Here is a 20,818-nt window from a genome sequence, read left to right as displayed (position 1 = left end):
GACGAGTTCCGCAGGCATCGCTGTCCCAAGGGGACACTGCAAGCAAGCCAGCGGCTCTGGGAACACGGGCAACAGCCCCGTCCAAGCAGCCTCCCGGAGGGCCATGCTGCCCGCTTCCCAGACCAGAACACCGAAGGCTCCCGCTGGGGAACATACCAATTTCAGCCGGAAGATGGGAGAGTTGGTTTTTTGGCAGATCCAGAATTCTCATCGCTTGAAACAGCTCGATATAGGTAGGAATGATTTGAATCAGGGTATTGCTGATGTGCCATTCTTTCAGGTGTGTCTGCTCCTTCAACGAATCCGGGAGCTCCTGAAACAAAATGAACGACGTCAATCACAACAAGTTCCTCAGCGTGTTGGGGCTGAGGGGCGGCGTGCACAAAGCCGCGTACATCGGGGCATCGATGTAGAAGACGAGAGAGCACGCGGGAGAGCGTCAGGCGTGACCTTCGCCAGCTCAACAGCCCCTTCACGAAGCCACTTTTAAGACTGTGTAGGGGCGCCCGGGTGGCTCAGTCGGTTAAGCGTCTGACTCTTGATTTCGGCTCAGGTCACGATCTCACGGTTCGTGGGTTCAAGCCCCACGTCGGGCTCAGCCCTGACAGCGCAGAGCCTACTTGGGATTCTCTCTTTCCCTCTCTCTCTCCCTCTGCCCCTCCCCTGCTCTCTCGCTTCCTTGCTCTGTCTCTCTCACAAAATAAATAAACATTAAAAAAAAAAAAAAAAAGAAAAGAAATCCAGACAAGTACCCAGTACCCACGGATCTCAATGATGGGGGCTCAGGAGAAAGAACACTAGAGGCCATACAGTGATCATCTCTCCCAGCATCAGAGGGCAGTGCAGCTAAGAAATCGGTGTCAGAAAATATCCACTCATTTGGTCGCCACAACAGCCCTCGCGGGGGCCGACACAAGCATTAGCACCATCTTACTGGGGGGGAGACAATATATATATATATATATATATATATATATATATATATATATATATACTGGGGGTAAACTGCCCCAGGTCACATGGCCAATAAAGGACGGCCCCAGGATCACCCCCCAAAATTTAGTCTCTCGGCCCAGAGCCCCTTCAGCTAGAAGTTGGGGGGATAGAAAGAGATGAAGGGTAGGTCCCAGAGAGCCCTGTCCCCCAGAAAGGGACCACAGCCCAGGTTCACCTGCCCACAGCACAGCAGGTGCCGCTTCCACGAGTAAACCTGTAAACCTCGGATCACGGGGCAAGCCCTGGAGGTGCCTCTCCAAGCAAAGCAGCAGGTCAGGGGCGGAGGGAGCAGGAAGCCAATGTAAACACCGGAGGAAAGAAAGGGGGCATCTTTGTCGTGGCCTCAGAATCTCAGAGGAAAAGCAGCTAAAGGGTCTGCCGAAATTCCTTTACTGCTCTGCACACCCTGACACTTCAGCAAAGTCACCACCACCCGCTGGGAAATGTTCGGTGAAAGTCACAGTTCATTTAAAAAAAAAAAAAAAAAAAAAAAAAAAAAAAAACCAGAAACAAAAAAAGGCAGGAGCGCCTGGGTGGCTCAGTGGGCTAAGCGGCTAAGCCACTGACTCAGGTCGTGATCTCGTGGTTTGAGCCCCAGAGATTGGCTCTGGGCTGACAGCTCAGAGCCTGGAGCCTGCTTTGGATTCCGTGTCGCCCTCTCTCTCTGACCCTCTTCCGCCTGCATTTTCTCTCTCTCTCAAAAATAAATAAACATTAAAAAAAATTTTTTTTAAAGGCAAAGTGATTTTAACATTTGGGGGAGAGACGGCAGGATTAAGCATTTAAAGGCTGCGCCATTCTGGGGAGGGCCCACTCCCCCCTCCCCTCCCCCCCAGGTCCCAGCCCCTGCCAGCCTCGGAGGGATCCAAGGGGATCCTGCTGCCCCCTCCCGCAGGACGACAGGGTCTTACACAGAGGGAGGGATGTGAAAACCCGGTTTGGTTCGAAGCAGGCAACAGCCTCCTCCCCATCCAGGGGAAAGCTCTCTAGAGGCAGGAGCGCTCTCTGGGTCAGGGCCAAGGCCAAGGCCAGTGGCCTGAGCTCAGCTCAGCAGCGCTCACCGGGCACCCCCTCGCTGCACTCACCGTCCACTGCTCCCCCGAAAGTTCAAACACAAACGCACTCCTCCGTTTGTCTCTCTCCTTGGAAAGTAAACTCTGCCTGGTGAGAGAGTTCCTTTCGATCTTTTCCAGAAGCCTCACGCTGGTGTCTACGAAGCCATTCTTGCAGTACGCAGCCTGGGGGATGCCTTTCCTCCTGCACTCGGCCACGAAATTCCACTCTTCCTTTATCCTAGATGGCCAGCAGAAGCCACAGTCACTCTCCTGGGGAACCGCCCTCACCTCCCTGGAGCAGCGGGCAGGTCAGCCTGGAGCCGGCACAGTCCCTCCCCGGGCCCCTCGGCCCCAGCCCCCAGCCCCCAGCCCCCAGCCTAGGGGGACTTAAGCACCCACCCAACCCTCAGCCCTCCCAGCTGAGCCTCCTCCCTCATTTCCTCTGCTGCGGGAACATAGGGGGACCTTAAACCCTCAGAGACGGGAATTAGCAACTCTGACTTAAAAAGTAGACAAGGTGGGTGGCATGGAAATCTTGCCCAAAATTTCTACCACGTTTACCTATGCATTTGATTAATTACAATTTCCTTGGATATTATGTGATGCTAGCCCAAGTTTTTTGTTTTTGTTTTGTTTTGTTTTTAATGCAGGGCCAAAAGAACATGCTGATCTTTCAAGACCATCTGATTTGAACTACACAGGCAGCCCCGGTTCTCCAGATACCTGACAGGCTTTGACAACTCTGTAGAGACCACGGTGAACTTGTAGAAAACCGACAGCAACACAAATACTTCTCGAGACGGCGGGCACACAAATCGATTCTGTCCGGTGGACGGACGGCCCTCCTCCACCTCTGGAGACAGTCTGTTCCGGGCGCGGTGCGTTTCAATTTTCCTGCCATCTAAATGTGTGTGTCCCCTGGGCTCCCCTTGGACCTGGTTGTAACACCTTACTGCTCATCCTTTTGTGCAACCGTGAGAAAAAGGGGATTTTTAACACACATTCCTTTTATATCTATGGCAGCGCGAGGACTTCACCTTTTTTAAAAGATGAACCTTTATCACAAGGTGGGTGTCCTCTGAACACTCGGGGTTTCAAAGGCTGGGCAGGGGTGTGGTGAGGCGAGAAGAGGAAGCCCAGACCTCTTGCCCTCATCCCTCCTCGGATTGGGACCAGCAGGGCCCAGAGAGTCGTGATCACCTCCTCATTTATGTAGTTTCAGCCGCCTTCTGTCCTGTCTGGCTTTTGTTTGACCCACCAGGCATGCTGTATTGGTTCTTTACTTCACACGATCCTAACTGCCCGCTCCTGACTAAATGCGATGTGCAGACCCGAGAGGATGAGCAAGCAGGGAAATCACGGGCAAAGGCGCGGGGACGGCGCAGAACTGGCAAAAGAGCCCTGACTCAGGGCTGGGACCACGCTTTTTAAGGAATCGCATGTGTTGAAATATCCTAGTAGGTGCTTCACAGACTCTTTCCTCCAGTCAAATGTTAGGAGTGTTAGCAGAGCAGGTCTAGTGTGTCATTAAATGTCAGTAATCCCCGGGGCGCCTGGGTGGCTCAGTCCGTTAAGCGTCCAACTTCGGCTCAGGTCATGATCTCACTGCCTGTGGGTTCGAGCCCCGAGTCAGGCTCTGTGCTGACAGCTCAGAGCCCGGAGCCTGCTTCGGATTCTGTGTCTCCCTCTCTCTCTGCCCTTCCCCAGCTTGTGCTCTGTTTCTCTCCCTCTCAAAAATAAATGAAAACATTAAAAAAAAAAACCAAAACCCTCAGTGTGATTAGCCTGAATGAAAGAATCCAGACCAAAAAAGGGAATGATTCCATTTATAGACAGTGATTCCATTTGTATGGAATATAATAAATGCAAAATAATCTTCCGTGGCAGGAAGGAGTGACTGCATGGGCACTGGGGGCGGGAAGTGAGAGGAAGGAGTCACCATGAGTGAGAAAGGGGCTTGTAAGGTGACGGATAGGATCCTATCTGGATTGCGGGGATGGTTTTACAGATGTATACCTGGGCCAGACTTTTCAAATTATCTACTTTAAATGCGTACAGTTTATTGGGTGTCAGGTATACTCATCAATAAAGCTTTTATAAAATAAATGTCATGGGCCTCGTTTTAATCGCCTCCTGCATCCCTCCTCGACCCCCTTGCCCCTCTCTTGCTCCCTACTGTGCACTTGGACAAAGCTCAAGTGGGTACCTGCTGCTCCCCTGCTCCACGCCTACGCCCACCCAGTACTCGGGCACGGGGGAAAATTCGCAGCCTTGCAAACTGGCCTCGCTTTGACCCTCACTCCCTTCGGGGCTAAACCCAGCCCTCCAAGACTCAAGGACTTTCTGCAGGGGCTCTCTCTCTCCTCAGTGTTTCGCTTTGGGAGACCATTCCCATCAGCGCATGAGCACGCGGTTACCTCTCCCAGCTTAAAGGGCACTCCCCCTCCACCCCCACAACCTCACGTCTCCCATGGGGCCCGCTTCTCTGCTCCACCTTACAGTCAACCCTACGAAAGAGCTATGCTGGCTCACACCCACAATCCTTCTTTCCCACTCCACCCCACCCCCGTTCTCTGTTGAACCCCCTTCACTCACCATCACGGTTCTTTAGAAACTATTCCCAAGGTCATCATGACCTCCATTTTGCCAGACCCAGCGGTCAAATCCAGTCCTCATCTTCGCGGACCCATCTGCAACATTTGACACAGCCCTTCCTCCCCGGTGAAGCCTGACTGTCATTTGGCTCCCAGGACCCCTCTCTCTGCTGACTCCACTCCTGCCTCTCCAGTGACTGGGCTGCCTCCCCCCGCCCCCCATCTCTTCCCAACCTCCAAATCTCCAAGGCCCCAACACCCAGCCCTCGGGCCTCTTCTCGTCTCTCTCTACACTCATTCTTTGGCTGTCTTTCAGTCTCATGGCTTTAAATATATCTGTATGCTATTGATGATCAGTTCTGTTTCTCTAGCCAAGACTTCCTCCCTGAATCCAGCCTCTTTGCCTCCCCTGGAGCTTCACCTGTATATCTAAAAGGTGTCCTGCAATCAACATGTTCCAGACCAAACTCCCAATCCTCACCCTAAAACCTGCCTGTGCCCCATTAAAGCTGTAAAAGCCTTCCAGAGACTCTGGCTAAAAACCTCAGGGCTCATCATTGGCTCTGTGCTTTTTTCATACCTCGTAGCAAATCCGTCAAGGGATGTGATCGGTTCTACGAGAATCCGCACGCCTCACCGCCTTCCCTGCTTCCATTCTTGCCCATGTCACCATCATCTCCTTGCAGGCACCACTGTTGTCCCCCCCTACGGTCCAAATGCACCCAGCGGTTTGAGTAAGCCCATCACAATGTCCCTGATTCCTCATCTCACACAGCAAAGCAATGTCCTACTGCACCGACAAGGCCCTGCAGGTCTGTGCCGTCACCTTGCCTGTCTGGCCACTGCACAGTCACTTGCTTTTTCTGGCCCGCACGCTGGCCCCCTTGCTCTCCCTTGAACACCCACGCCAACGCATGCCTCAGTATTCACATTGCTGTTGTGTCTGCGTGGAACATTCGTTCCTGGATTTCTGCAGAGCTGGATCCCCAGGTTTCTGTGCAGACTTTTTGGTCTTTCAAAACCTCTTTGGGTATCATTGGAGTTTCCAACTTGCCATTAAGCTGGGAGAAAGGGGAGTGTTTGAGAAAAGTATTTCGCCGATGGGCCTGGCTGGCCCAGCTGCCACCCTACCCAGGTCCTAGTCACTGAGCTGAGCTGAGGATAAGCACTCAGCAACCAAGTAGGTAGGGCTTCGGGTTCTACAAAGAAGTCTATACATAATGCAATAAAAGCAACAAACTTAAAAATACCCGCACATGGAGAGAGATGAATTTAATCCTGGGGGAAAGTGATGGGATTGGCTTGGGATTGTTACTTTTCATGATTAGCTCTTCTGTATAATGTAAATATTTTAATACCTGTGATAAAAAGAAATGCAAATACCTGCCCACAGATTTAGATCTGATTGTAGCAGTCAAGGATGTGGGGCAGACCCTGGGTCTAAGACATGTTCCCTGAACAAATGGAAGAAATTGCCCGAATTGTCAACGAGCAATAGTACAGCCATCACCAGGTCTTGGGTTCACCAAGTACTTTTCAGGCTAATGCCTCCAGCTTTTCTACCCTCATTTCTTAGACCAAACCTGAAGGGATGCCCTGCCAATGTAATGAAATGATGCCCGTTAAGCCCTACAGAATACACCCTTCCTATATTACACATTACAAACCAACGTAAGTAGCTCACATATTTTGGTACAGGCAACATAAAAAGGAGAAAAAAAGGATATCAGACAGATTTCATTAAAAATAATCATTTACCATGGGGCGCCTGGGTGGCTCAATCGGTTAAGCATCCAGTTCTTGATTTCAGCTCAGGTCATGATCTCATGGTTTGTGAGTTCCAGCCCCGTGTCAGGCTCTGTGCTGACAGTGGGGAGCCTGCTTGGGACTCTCTCTCTCTCTTGCTCTCTCTCTGTTCCTCCCCTGCTTGTGCACGTGCTCTCTCTCTCTCGCTCTCAGAATAAATAAACAGACTTTAAAAAGTAAACATATATCAGGGGCGCCTGGGTGGCGCAGTCGGTTAAGCGTCCGACTTCAGCCAGGTCACGATCTCGCGGTCTGTGAGTTCGAGCCCCGCGTCAGGCTCTGGGCTGATGGCTCGGAGCCTGGAGCCTGTTTCCGATTCTGTGTCTCCCTCTCTCTCTGCCCCTCCCCCATTCATGCTCTGTCTCTCTCTGTCCCAAAAATAAATAAAAAAAAAAAAAAAAAAAAAAACGTTGAAAAAAAAAAAAAAAAAGTAAACATATATCAAATCTTTTTTGGATTTCTTTTTATTTTTTTTTAATTTTTAAAAAATGTTTATTTATTTTTGAGAGAGAAAGAGAGAGATAATGCAAGCAGGGGAAGGGCAGAGAGAGAGAGGGAGGCACAGAATCCAAAACAGGCTCCAGGCTCTGAGCCGTCAGCACAGAGCCCGATGCAGGGCTCGAACCCACGAACCGTGAGATCATGGCCTGACCCAAAGTCGGACACTTAACTGACTGAGCCACCCAGGTGCCCCATTTGGACTTCTTTTTAAATATTTTATGTCTCATTCCCTCCAAAACCTCATAAGAATATGAGCCCTTGTTTAGTGAGAGTCAAGGTGAACATATAAACCTTTTTTAATTCCATTCCCTTCCTTGAGAGTAATTCAAATAAGTAAGCTGTCTAGCATAATGTATAGAGTTGTCGAATCACTACGTCATACACCTGAAGCTAATGTGACATAGCGTGCCAGTTACACTTCAATAATAAAAAAAAAAAAATCCGATGGGGAAAAAAGATCAAATGAGATCAATAAACTGTCATTGTCTTTACACTTTATCACCCATATAATTGAATAACCTTCCCCCTGAATCAATTTTAATAGAACGTCAAATAAGAGCCAAACACGTAAAACAATGCCCTTAGGGTCCTACTAATTAAATAGATCACGTGCAAACAAAATGTTGCAAGGAGCCTCGTTGGATGAGGAAATCATCCCTCGGAGCCTGACAGCGACTCCTCTCTTTCTCTCCATCAGTGATTGGATTTCATTCAGGTAGTGATATTCTGTATTATGTCTCTACTTATAACTTCTAAGTTTTGATACATGCTTCATGGAACAAATTCAGTCTTACAAAATAAAGTACCATGAAGGGAGGTCACAGAGCAAGCCGCAGGGTTTGGCCTGTTTTCGTGAAATTAAATTAACCAGATAATTGCCTCTTACGATAAGGCATTCATCAGTTTTTCGACGTGTTAATGTCCCCGCGGGAAACGGATCTTGAGAGACTCAAGATTAACCTTCAGATAGTATTAATAATCACAGTATGAATCATATGATGGAAACTCAGCTACCTGCATAAAAAGGTAAATTTACCACCTGTTTTGCAGGTCTTGGGAAACCAAGAAGCTTCCTCCTTGAACACCTACGTTCCTCCTTCCACCATCTCCACTTCCCCCTCACCTGCCCAGCCAGTTGGATGGCTCTTTTTCTTATCTTGAGCTAGAAAAGCCTAACAAATCCCTAAAAGGTTTTCTGTTCTTAGGACAAGATAGGACACAGCACAAGCCCAATGACCCCAAGCCCAATTCAAGGCCTACCTGGGGCACAAGACACATGCGCACCTGTTCATGAAGGCATTTAGCACCACAATGAACGACAGAGTCCAAGAGGCAAACACCACTCCAAAGCAACTGGGAGAAGAGTCTGTGGACCCCAGCTCTCTGAAGATGGTTCCTGCTCCCTTAGAATCCTCGGGGGGGGGGGGGGGTTACATCAGCTACAGACACTTTCCCCAAAACCCCCGGGGCTTGGGTCCCCATTCAGCAAGTTGTCCTACCCTAGGGTAACCCCAGATGCTAGGAGGGAGGAGGAGGGAGGAGAGGAACAGAGCTGAGAGTCACTCTGAGCTCACAGGCCCCTCATGTAATTCGTGCTAGTGTAGATAATTCGTGCTAGTGTAGATGGCTCAGACCCATTGATGCCTACTCTGAGGTTCCCGTTCTTAAATTCAAGATTCACATCATATTGGATAACCTCAGACGAGTGCAAGTGAAAAGAACATCCCAACTCTCTGGGATCACAGCACGATGCAGGGGGAAGAGCTTGGCCAAATCCTCCCCTTACCAGCTGTATCAACTCGGGCAAAGTCACTCAGGCCCCAACCACCTCGTCTTCAGACTGGGGATAATGATATCCCCCTGGGACAGCGGTGAGGCTTACAGCCACAGCAGAATTATCAAGCATGGTCAGAACAGGTATTTGTTGCGTCCAAATAGTTCAGAAAAATGGAGAGCCCAGGATAGAGAGACATTGACACCTTACGCATTTTGTGTTTTAGCTTCAAGCATAGAAATAGGTCACCAGCTGCCAACTTGAGACAGGGTCATGGACCTCCCCCGAAAATGGGTCTGCCAGTCGGAATCCCATTCTGCCTTTCTTAGGTAAGTCACATCCTTAACGCATCAGCCAGGAGCACCGGTTTGGGTTCCTCCGTAGGAAATAAAAAGTACAGACATGCAAATCCACCCACATGTGCAACCTTTCCAGCTTGTCATACTCAGACTTGCGCAGTGCAGAGTCCATTGTGTGGCTCATATTTTTCGTAAATGTAGTTTTTTCCAAAGCACTCGACTTAATTTCATAGACAAGTAACTCTCTTTTCCTCAGACTTCATGAGTCGACTCGAATAGTTAGTCCAATCACATCATCTCAATCGGAGTAAAAAATGCATTGATACAGGGACTCTTATGCAGCCTTCAGTTCAATAGGTGAGGGCTGAAATGCATGAAGGGGAGTGGCCTTGAGCTGCCCCGGGGCATGGTCACAGGGGCCGCCCAGGTGTGGAGAGCATCAGATGGCCTAGTAAGGCCAGCCTGGCAGCCTTCCACCAAGTTCCCTGTGTCGTCCTCGTGCCCAGTACCGCGCCTGGAAGGTATGTGGGTCCTTACGACACTGGGGGTGACTGTTAACAGGAATCGAACGTTCACTAGCCAGGCAACAGCGTGACAGCTCTGAGGTCCCACGAGCAAGAGTCACTAACTGAGAAATCCCAGAAGAAAGGCATCCCCCTCCACTATGCTGCCTGCCAAGCCCCCGTGTCCCCAAGAAGCCACAGGCAAGTACAGAAAACACATACTTTTCCAAAGCGCTTTTCTCAAGCCTTTCTGCCTCCTTCTTCTGCCAGGCTTTGTGCTTCTTGACACGAGTTTCCCACAAGGCTCTGACGACAGAAATGTCGAATACGACCACTTTGTGTCCCATTTCGGGTGTGTGAAATTACCTATTTGAGAAACATACGTTATGTCAGCTTTGTACACACACAGAGAAGAAAATCGTTGTAGCATGAACTTTAAAATGAAACATGAGGCGTGTCTGGGTGGCTCCGTCGGTTGAGCGTCCAACTCTGGATTTCAGCCCAGGTTATGATCCCAGGGTCATGGGATTGAGCCCCACATTGGATGTGGAGTCTGCTTGAGATTCTCTGTCTCTGTCTGTCTCTGTCTCTCTTGTCTCCCTCTGTCCCTCTCCCCCGTTCACACACACACACTGTCTCTAAAATTAAAAAAAAAAAATTTTAATGAATGAATCAATTCTCTTAAGCGATGATGAAATGCCTGTTACTTCCAGGATGGCATTTGCTAATGTTCTTAAAGCCTGATCGTACTCTGGGGAAGTCAAGTTCAACATCACCCTTCAAGCATCTCTTCTAGAAGTTCACACTTCTGCCCTTGCCTCTCAGCTGAATTGTGGGTTCCCAGAGCCCCCTGGGCATTCCTTCCTCAAGCCTCATGGTTCTGCCTTCTACTGAATTTCTAGCAACTAATCTTCCCACAGGTTGGAACATACTCAAAGGGAAGTTTGTGAGTTAATCAGAACACACACACACACACACACACACACACACACACACACACAGCGTGTCAGCTGGCCAATAGCAGGGCTGTTGAATACTCTCTGCTCCAGTTCCAGATGCTTCTAAATGGCAGTCAGTGGGGATACAACACCAAATATTTAATCTTCTGACTCAGCTGTGTCCTCGCCATAAATGGCCTGCCAGTCCGGGGGGGGGGGGGGGGGCGGACGCAGCTTTCGTCTGTGCAGCCGAGCGCTGAGGAGCCGTAATTTCCGTCTAACGAGCTGAAAATGCTGACCCCAATTTATTTCCGTCTTTCCCTTCATTTCTGGCATCTGGAACTGTCTTTGGTCTCCCTTAAAACTCTTTTACCTACAGAGATTTCTGATTCACGTGCAAACGGTGCACGTCTTTGTACGGACATGTTTTCGGTTCTCTTGGGTAACTACGTGGGAGCGGCTTTTGGAGGGTCGTCTGATAACTAACTGTGTGTTTAACCTTTTTAGGAACCGCGGGACTCTTTTCCAAAGCAGCTTCATCATCTTACGGCCCCAGCAGCCTTGCTTGGGGCTCCAGGGTCTTCACATCCTCTCCACACTCGTTCTTCTGTTTTCTTCCATCAGAGCCGTCCCAGTGGATGGGAAGTGCTATCTAGTTGTTTTGATCTGCATTTGCCTGCCAGCTAATGATGTTGATCGAACACCTTTCTATGTGCCTGTTGGCCCTCATTATACCTTCCTGGGACAAATGTCTATTCAGATCCTTTGCCAATTTTTCAATTGGGCCATTTGTCTTTTTATTGTTGACTTGTCATAAATACTTCTTTATATATTCAAAACGCAGGTCCTTCGTCACATAGATGATTTGCAAAACTTTTCTCCTGTGTTTGGAGTTGCTTTTTCACTTTCTCAATTCCATCCTTTTACTTTTAACCTAAGTACGTATATGGTTATATTTGATGTGAGATTTTGCAGCTAGAATCTTTTGTTTTTGTTTTTTGTTTTTTGTTGGTAGGCTGCATACCCAATGTGGGGCTCGAACTCACAACCCTGAGATCAAGAGTCGCATGCTCCACCGACTGAGCCAGCCAGGCTCCCCTGTAGACAGAATCTTGTCGGATCATTTATTTAGACACACTCCAACAGTGTCTTTTAATTGGTGTGTTTGGGCAATTTACATTTAATATAATGCCCGATACTTTGCGTTTAGGTCTACATTCGTTTATTACCCGATTTCTGCATGACCCCTCCTTTGTTTTCCTCTTTACACCTTGCTGCTTTCTTTTGTGTTTCACACCTTCTAGTATTCAATTTAGCTTCTCTACTGTGTTTTTGACTATGTTTCTCTGTGTCCTTCCTCTTCATTTTCATGGTTGCCCTCCGGAGGATCAACTCTGGCTTCACTTCTTATCTCGGTCTATCAGAAACAACATTTCACCACTGATAGTGAGCCATAGACACCTGACTCCCACCAAGGTTCCCCTAGGCTCTCTCGCCTTTGTGCTGCGGTTTTCCCATGCACCGAACCTGTCAGTGTTCTATTTTTGGCTTCCAATCATGAAACTTATGTTAAAGAATGCACAAGAAGGACACGAGCCCATCACGTCTACCCTGATATGTACCATATCTGTTGTTCCTCCCACATTCCTGTGGTCCCATGTCCCCTCAGACAGGGGATGTCTGCTGATAAGTGTTGTGTCCTCCCCCATCTGAATATCTCGTTTTCACCTTTACCCTGAAGATTGTGTTGGCTGCCTCTGGAACCCTGAGATAATGCTTTTTCTTCAGCACCGTATAGACACTGTGCCTGTGTCTTCCGGCCTCCGTGGTTTCCCAGGAGAAATGTGCAGTTATTGGAACCATAATTCTCACCAAGGTGACACATCATCATTCTCTCACAACTTTCCTAGAGCTTTCCCTTGTCTTGGGTTTTCCTCGGTTTAATTATGATGAATCCGGGCATGGATTTCGTTGAGTTTATCCCGTGTGGGATTTGCCTTGCTCCTCTGGTCAGGAGGTTTGATCTGTTGCCAAACTGGGGGATTTTCAGATCTGTCCCAAACTGGGGGATCTGTTGCCAAACTGGGGGAAAATCTTCAAAGATTTTCTTCTGCCCTGCCCTCTTTCTCCCCTCCTTCTGAGACTCCGGCAACACAAATATGAGCCCTTTCACTATCGTTTCGTGGATTCTTGAGGCTGTTCATTCTTTATAAATTTCTTTCCCCCTTTTTTCTCAGGTTGGTATTATCCAGCAACCCATCTTCAAACGTCCCACCTCTTCCCTATATCATAACATCTCCAATTACGTTTATGAGCCTATCCAGGGAATATTTTATTTCAGTGATGGCCTATTTTATTTCTCAAGGTTCCATTTGGTTCTCTATAGCTTCTGTGTCTTTGCTGATACTTCCTACCTCTCCATTCACACCAGAGGGCAGAGGGAGAGTACCCCAGAAAGGGCAAAACTTGGAAGGGCTTCAGACCTCGCTTTCGTTGTCAAAAGCAATGAAAGTTTTCTCCACCCTCTGGGGCCTGTAACTCCTCTGATCAGAATGGAAGGATCCCCTTTCTCCAAGCTTTGGGTGACCGAGGTCCTCTGTTATCAACCTTCCCTGTCCCTCCTGTTACCGCAGAATCCTTTGGGGGCTGAGACGTGACAGGATGGGGAAAAGAAGAACAGGGATTTGCCCCCACTCTCTGAGCACTGGGAGTCCCCTTTTCTATTCCTGGAGCACGACTAGGAACCGTTGTGCCCAATTCTGGGCTCCAGGCTGCCTTGGGTCCAGGCTGCGGAACACTGGAGGGGAAAATGGGAAACACACCTCAGGTTCCTGGTACTTGGAATTCTGGTGTCTTTCTCTGATCCTCTTGCAACCAGTTACTTTTCAGAGTCTTCATATTCCATGTATTCCGTCTGGGTTTTATGGAGCTGCCTTTGGTGGGAGAGACACAGCAGAGTATGCCTAACTCCGTCTCACCCAGAACCAGAAACCGCTGCATTTAATTTGTCTTCTATCAGTTTCCTTACTGTCATCTTCAGGTCCGGAGCGCCTAAGCTACCAAGGGCTTAAGGTTTTGGTTTTTGACAAAAAAAAAAAAAAAAGTTTCCATTAAAACATGCGAGGCACCAGCCTACAAACGAGAGCAAAGGCCCCCTCCTGAAATGGAGAAAAATTCAAAAGAGAGAAAGAACCAGATAGACTAATTGCTTTGAGGCGATCTCTACACATAAACCAAGTTTATACGGAAAAACAAAGCAAAAAGGGGGTGCCTGGGTGGCTCAGTTGGTTGAGCGTCTGACTTCGGCTCAGGTCATGATCTCATGGTTTGTGAGTTCGAGCCCCGCGTCGGGCTCTGTGCTGACAGTTTAGAGCCTGGGGCCTGCTTCAGATTCTGCGTCTCCCTCTCTCTCCGCTCCTCCCCCACTCATGCCCTGTCTCTGTCTCAAAACTAAAAATAAAACATTAAAAAAATATATTAAAAGCAAAGCAAAAACCAAAGTAAAGGGAACTTTCTGAGCAGCGTGGACAGCCCAGGCAGTCAAGTGTACTTAAAGCTGAAGGACAGCGTGTGTGCTCTAGATCAATCAGCCGTGACTCGGCCTCTATTGCTGAGTGTCTGTCATTTTCTTAGACCAGCAAATCCTTGGGGAGTAGCCAGATCTGTACCTTAATTGCCCATGCATTAAAACACAAAACCAAGAACCATTGCTCATTAGTTTCCATGCATTCATTTGGAGAAATATGATTCAAATTTGCGTCTTAGAGGAATGGTCTCTTCTTGATCCTCCGGGTTCTATTTTTAAATGATTGTAAATCAGTGTTAGTGTCAGTGTTTTGGTGGGAAAGAGTATATCCTGTCTGCCATCCAACCACATTCCCCATTTCCCCTGCGTCTTGCAAAGCAGTGAAGGAGGTTCTAGTCTTCAGTTAAGAGGGTTTTGAATGTGCCGGGATTTTAAGTCAAGGTCTTGCCGGTGAGACGTTCTGTTTGCAAATGCGTGTGACAAAATGTGGAAGCTCTAAGAATAGTAAGAGATGACCACATTCGCTAGGGGTCTACACATAATGTGAAATCCAGGGAAGCTAAGAAATACCAACGCCTGAAGGCTGTGTCCAGCCCAGCCCCTGGTGTCCTGTGCGGGCCAGGGCAGCACGGAGGCCTCCCTAAACAACCGGACAGGTTCAAAGTTAACCCTTCAGAGACTAGCTCTACGGATGGGTGCCAGATCCAAGAAGCGGTTTTACAACAAAGCCCATGAGTCATTGAAGGACAGGTAGGAGACCCTCCATCCAGGGACAAAGCCACTTTGGGGGGGCAGAAAGCAGGCAGATGTCAGGGACCCATGCAGGTGACAGTCACTCAACAGGTTCAGGAAAGAGAGCCGGTCTCAGGAAAGAGAGACAAAGCTAATCTCTTCTTTGTAGCATGAGTTCTAGTCAACACAACCTTTCCTGCAAATACGTAAAATGTAATTTCCTGAGCATTAACTTTCTCCAGAACTATAGAAATAGCACCATGGTAAACTCTACCAAAACTGGAGTACAGACAAAAATTCGCCTCTACAGGATCCAGTCTGAGAGACCCTCCTTTCAAAGAAAGCAATATCCTCCTAGAGAAATCTCCACATCCGAGTAGACTGTCCTGAGGCACCGTAAGAAACGCAGGGCTTTAGCGTGAGCCCTCACTGAGTTTTACAGCAAAGATTCACGAATCCAAGAAGACGCCTGATCCCAGTTCCCTGCTGGAGATCTGGCTTTGCACGGTTACAGCAGAATCATAAGGGAACACAGATCCCTAGATTTGGGCTACATGGTCCGCAGCCACAGGGCATCTTCCCGACAAGAAACCACATGGGACTAGAAGAGAGCAGAGGATAACCATGACGTCACTCATGGCAACAGAAAGGACACTGGGACAGAGTGTCGTCAGGCTCATTTGTGTACCTCTCTTGGTGTCCCGGGTCCTGAGCGAAAACGTCAACAATCAGAGACTCTCCAAGTTTGGATTCCTAGTGGAAAGGAAAATTCCTCCCGGAAAAATCTTTCGCTTTGCTCTAGGGGTCAGCAAACCTTTTCAGGAAAGGGCAAGAGAGTAAATGCTGTAGGCTTCGCGGGCCAACCGGCAAAATGGAAGATATTATGTAGGCGCTTACATAACAAAAGAGAAAGCTCCTGGCCTGCCCCTCCCGGCTGACTTGGCCCTGGGCTCCCCGGAGCCTTGAGCTTGCTTCCATGTTTTGTGATCAGTTGCCACCTGCTGGAGACATACTCAGGACAAGAGCCACTGGCCCAAGAGGGAAAGGCCCCAGCAGGCCAGCACGCGGAAGGACAGGGAACGGGGACCTGCTGTGCTCAGTTTCCCTCCCGGCCCCTGTGACGCCCAGATGCTGGTCTGTCCTTCTCTCCTCTGTGTCAGCTCAGGTTGGGTAGCTGGCTGGAGGCTAGGTGGACTTGCTAAGTCACCAACCCCTGAGCAGAGATTCCATTGCTTGGTGCCTGGCAGTTGCAACCACAGCGGAGTCTCCAACATGTAGGTGGCAACCAGCGTGGGCTTCGGGCAGACGCGAGATACAGCGGGCCAGGCAGACAGGCACTGAGAATGAAGGGGAATAGGGGGAGGCAGGGGGCGGGGGTGGGGGGACTCCAGCTCGGTCTCCATGGCTCGCAGCACCAGCCCCCTCCAGCAGTGCCCGAACGCCATACAAAAACGTGTGCCAGCCCTGTTTGTGCTTCCCGGCTTCGGTGAACAATAAAATGTATTTTGTTTTGTGGATGTGATGGCTTGCAATTGTACCCACAAATTCCTTGACATTCTTTCCTTTAGAAGGGTGGAGCTTGGGGCACCTGGGTGGCTCAGTCGTTGAGCATCCGACTTCAGCTCAGGTCACGATCTCGAGGTCTGTGAGTTTGAGCCCCGCGTCGGGCTCTGGGCCGACGGCTCGGAGCCTGGGGCCTGCTTCGGATTCTGTGTCTCCCTGTCTCTCTGCCCCTCCCCTGCTTGTGTTCTGTCTCTGTCTCTGTCTCTCTCTCAAAAATAAAAAATAAACATGAAAAAAATATTTTAAAGGGTAGGGCTTGGGGCCCCTGGGTGGCTCAGTCCATCCGACTGTTGATCTCAGCTCAGGTCGTGATCTCATGGTTCGTGAGTTCAAGCCGCATATCGGGCTCTGCACTGATAGCATGGAGCCTGCTTGGGATTCTTTCTCTCTCTCTCTGCCCCTCCCCTGCTTGTACTCCCTCTTGCTCTCTAAAAAGGGGGGTAGAGTTTCATTCCTCCCCCCGCCCCCCGAGCGTGGGTTGGATTCAGTGACTCGTCTCTAATGAATAAAATGTGGTCAAAGTGATGGCGTGCAGCTTCTGAGAGTAAGTCCCACCGGGCACTGCTCTCTCTATCTCTTGGGTCACGCGCTCTGGGGGAAGTCAGCCGCCATGTCATGAGGATGTTGAAGCGGCTGAATAGAGAAGCTTCCTACGGGAAGGAGCAGAGGCCCCCTGCCAGCAGCCATGTGAGCAGAAGCTGTCTAAAAGCAGGTCCACCAGCCCCAGTTGAGCCATCAGATAGCAGCAGCCCCGGAAGACATCTTAAGTGCAACTTCACGACAGACCCTGAGCCAAGACCGCTCAGCTAAGCCATTCCTGACCCTCTGAGAGAGAGATAATCTGTTTTTTGTACTAAGCTGTTAAGTGTCGGGGCAATTTCTTATGCGGCGATAAATAATGAATACAGCGGACAGTGAAATAAGAGCCACTTAAAAGAAACGGTCTCAATCTCCGCTTCCTTGACATATCCACCTGGATGTCTCCCACATTTCTCGAAGAAACACAACTCCTTTCCAGAGTTACTCACTTGGAATCTATCCGTCCCCGGCCGCCTTAATTCCTCACCTTGACTCCACCGTTACCTGGAGGTCACTCCTTTAAGCCTTCTGTGTCCTCACCCCTCCCGCCTCGTGGGCATGAACTCATACACAAACACACACATTCATTCACGCGTCCGATCTATCACCCAAGCCTTAGAGGGCAGGCATTTCTCACCGCCGATTAGTGTCACAGCTGGCCCCGGTCGTGCAAAAGCCTTACAGCTGGCGCCCCGACTTCCCACTCACCCACGTCCAATCCATTTGTCACCCAACAGCGAGAGCCATTTTCCGACGAGGGTGAGATCACGCGGCCACCTGGCTCAAGTGCTCCAGAGACTTCCCTTTGGGATGAAGGGGACATCCCAGCCCCTCACAGGGCCCTGGCATGTCCACCCTCGACTGCTCTCCTCCTCAGTGCCTCGGCCTGGACCCCTTCCCTCGTCCACGGAGCTCCCCTGCACCCCATACCCTGAACTCAGTGTTCTCTCCTTGGCATGGCCTCTTCCTCTAAGCCAGAGCCCCCTGTTACTTTCTCCCTCAGACTGTTGCTTGTTTACCTCACGGCACACAAGGCAAGTTGAATTGCCCGCTGGTCGGTTGAATTTCGCTTTGTCCGTAGACCGTGCTGAGAGGGCCCCGGTTTGCTGACGGGAGCAGCCCCCTGAGAGGCCCCAGAGGTGGGTTCTGAGTCAGGCGCGTGCCCCGAGAGGTCACCGGGTGAATGATGGTAGCCCTGGAGGGGGGGGTGCAGCCAGGGTCCGGCTCCTTGACCTCAACACAGAAACCCTGCATATTGGGCCAGTTCCTTTGCTGTGCATTTCTGTCCTTCAATTCCTGGGAACCCCAAGTAACTGACGTTTGGGGGCGCTTGTCAAATGCAGAAGGGTGAATGTCCCTGCGTCAGAGCTCTCCCCCTGGAGAGGGGAACAGAGGCTCAGAGAGACGGATTTCAGCGCGGCGTGGGGATTTGACAAGGGCGGCTGGATAGACGCTGTGGAGGCGGGTTAGGAGGGAGGCCCTCAAGCGCGTGTGGAGAGTGGGGCTAGGGGAAACGCCACGGGACACTGAGGAAGGGGAAGGGGACTATCCGTGCAGGTTTGCTTGAGTAATTGTCCACACTCCCTCTGCAAGCCAGGCACATGAGAATCACTTCGCAGAACCACCCACCGTCCGAGCCAGAGGGCATGACTGGAAAAAACACGTCCCCTAGCACCAGAGCACAAGTCCCCACTCAGAAGATGTATGCCAGCGTTCCAGGTGGGAGGGAGGTGCTTTCTGGTCACCTAGTCCTCTCCCTTCTTGTCAAACAGCAGTCTGGACAGAGAGGGGGCAGGGGGTGGGTAGAGGGCTCACATCTCTGAGAATCTAAGGTGCAGAGGCCCCGGGGGAAGAGACCCCGCAAAGCCCACAGTGCAGGTGCCCAGCCATTCTGGGTGCCAGGCTGGGGGAAGGACAGCGGCAAGTGCGGGGAGGTGGGGAGACAGGGACGGAGCTGAGGTCAGGAGGTCAGCTGAACAGCCATGGGGAGAGGGGCCTGCCCCTCACCCCGACCTACTCTTCAGAACCCCCGGGCCCCCTCTTTCCCTTGGGCAGACCAGCTCCAGACCCTCCACAGCATTCTTCCCAGTGTATCTACCTCGGGAAAATGACACCCACCTCAGCCTCACCAGAGCTCAGGGAACAGCCACAACCAGTGGGAATTCTTGGCAACCCCAACGCACGGAAGAGGCAGTAACGTGGCCAACAAGGGGCTTCAGCGTCGCACAAATCCCGTTCTAGCCTCATGTAAGACTACTGCCTGGACCCCAGAGCTGGCACCCAGAGTGAGTTTTCGGCTAGAAACAGTAGGGTTATGAAGGGCTAAGTGCTCAAGTGAGGTCAGTACCATCAGGATAGTTCAGCCAAATTCTGAATTAAATGACATCTTACGTCACAGGGTCAGAGTTTCCCTGGGAGCACCCACTGTTTTCCTGGTAACTTGTTAAACCAGAAAATCCAAGCAGGGAGGCAGAGGCCACCGGGCATGGGATTAAGAGGAGTCAGCCTGCTTGGGCTGGGTCCCGCCTCCTCCATTTATGGCTTCGCGCCCCTGAGACAGTCACCTAACCCCTCTGCGCCCCGGTGTACTTCTCTGAACATGGGTTGACAGGGGCACCCAGCTCACGGGACTGGCGACTGGAGCGCATGTGATCATTTCGGTCAAGTGCGTAAGAGAGTATTTGGCACCCAGTAAAGCTCCAAAAATGTCAGTGATTTAAAGGAAAAAAAGAGAAGAGTCGAAGACAGACATCATCCCTTATTAAACGTAAGACACAAACCAGGGGTCCGTGAGCACCCGTGGATTCTTGTGCCCAGGGCATGGTCAGCGGAGGTTTTCTGGGAGACGGCCCCAGCCCCTGAGTTTCCGGAGAGGATTTGGTGGAGAAGAGCTGCCAGCACAGCTGAGCCGCTCACAAAACCAGATGGTTTTCCTCTGGGTCTCCGATCCCTTTCCCACCCTTGCCCTCTCTCTCTGGAGAGCGGGGAGCCAATCCCCAGAAGGAAAGTGTCCCCCCACCCCCAGATGTCAATCATCCCTTTCAGGGCACCGAAGACACAAACAAAGTTGATTTATCTCCCCCTAGACAGCACTTTGGACCGGAACATTTTGAGCTCAGCCGCGGGCACCAGGGCAGTTTCCTGGGAAAGACTCACAAACCAGGAGCAGGAATCTTGGGGACCCCCCCGCCACAGCGGCAGCCTTTCCGGGCACCACCCACCTCTGCCACAGTCTCTCCTTCTCCATTCAGTTCCATTTCTTGCCCTAAAATGCAGATAAATTGCTAATCCACCCCCCCCCCACCATGTTCCACTGGGGATGTTTGCCAGGGTCCTGCCATGCACGGCACAGTGGGAAAGACATAAACAAGGAGGCACTGCCCCCCAGCCTCCCACCAGCAGGTGCACAAGCCCCCTTGTTCCCATTTCCCCCCACGCCCCCACGCCCACGACAGCCACCTACCCGTGAGAGCGCCGCAGTCCCGGCCCCTGCCCGCTGCCTGCCAGGTGAAATCCGGGCTGTGGAGTATTGTTGACACCCACAGCAGCCATGCACACTGGAGCCTCCGGCCTGTGCGCTAACGGGCTATATTTGTCAGTCGAGAATATGATCTGTAGGACATGTGCTGATAAACTATCTATCTATTCTATGTGACTCAGCCCGGCATGAGACAAAACACAGTTCAGAGGGGAGGGCTTGGCCCAGAGCAAGCGACGAGCCGGCCAATTCGAGCCCTGTAACCCAGGGTTACCGCGCCCCCCGTACAGACCGCACGGCCTTTTGTACGCTAGCCATCCTGGAGTGCATCGAACCCAAGAGGCCAGAGAAACAGGGAAGGGGCCCCGTGCTCTTAGCACTCCAAGCTAAGAATCGAACAAAACAGGGGATCAGCAAGGGATAGGACCCAGGGAAGGTAAAACTGTTTTCCGTGTTTGAAGCCACAGATATCAG

The 20,818-nt window shown here is 50.6% G+C and overlaps 1 protein-coding gene across 3 annotated transcripts in view; it reads right to left on the bottom strand.

Moving 5' to 3' along the window:
* LRRC2 (leucine rich repeat containing 2) overlaps positions 1 to 20,453 on the bottom strand; it is a 39,515-nt gene extending 19,062 nt beyond the window's left edge. Inside the window, exons 1-4 of one of the 3 annotated variants that reach the window (XM_058727201.1) lie at positions 20,330 to 20,434; positions 9,751 to 9,894; positions 2,082 to 2,289; positions 157 to 313 (exon numbers count right to left, since the gene is read on the bottom strand). In XM_058727201.1, the coding sequence (XP_058583184.1) occupies positions 157 to 313; positions 2,082 to 2,289; positions 9,751 to 9,875 (490 nt within the window). In that variant the 5' untranslated portion in view covers positions 9,876 to 9,894; positions 20,330 to 20,434. Of the gene's footprint in view, positions 1 to 156; positions 314 to 2,081; positions 2,290 to 9,750; positions 9,895 to 18,984; positions 19,329 to 20,329 lie in introns of those variants that run through there. The other 2 variants (XM_058727200.1, XM_058727202.1) reach the window with 2 other exon arrangements.
* Between the last annotated feature and the right edge of the window lie 365 nt (positions 20,454 to 20,818).

The sequence above is a fragment of the Neofelis nebulosa genome, chromosome 4, assembly GCF_028018385.1.
Source record: "Neofelis nebulosa isolate mNeoNeb1 chromosome 4, mNeoNeb1.pri, whole genome shotgun sequence".
NCBI lineage: Eukaryota > Metazoa > Chordata > Mammalia > Carnivora > Felidae > Neofelis > Neofelis nebulosa.
This window is presented reverse-complemented; position numbering and strand designations above follow the sequence as displayed.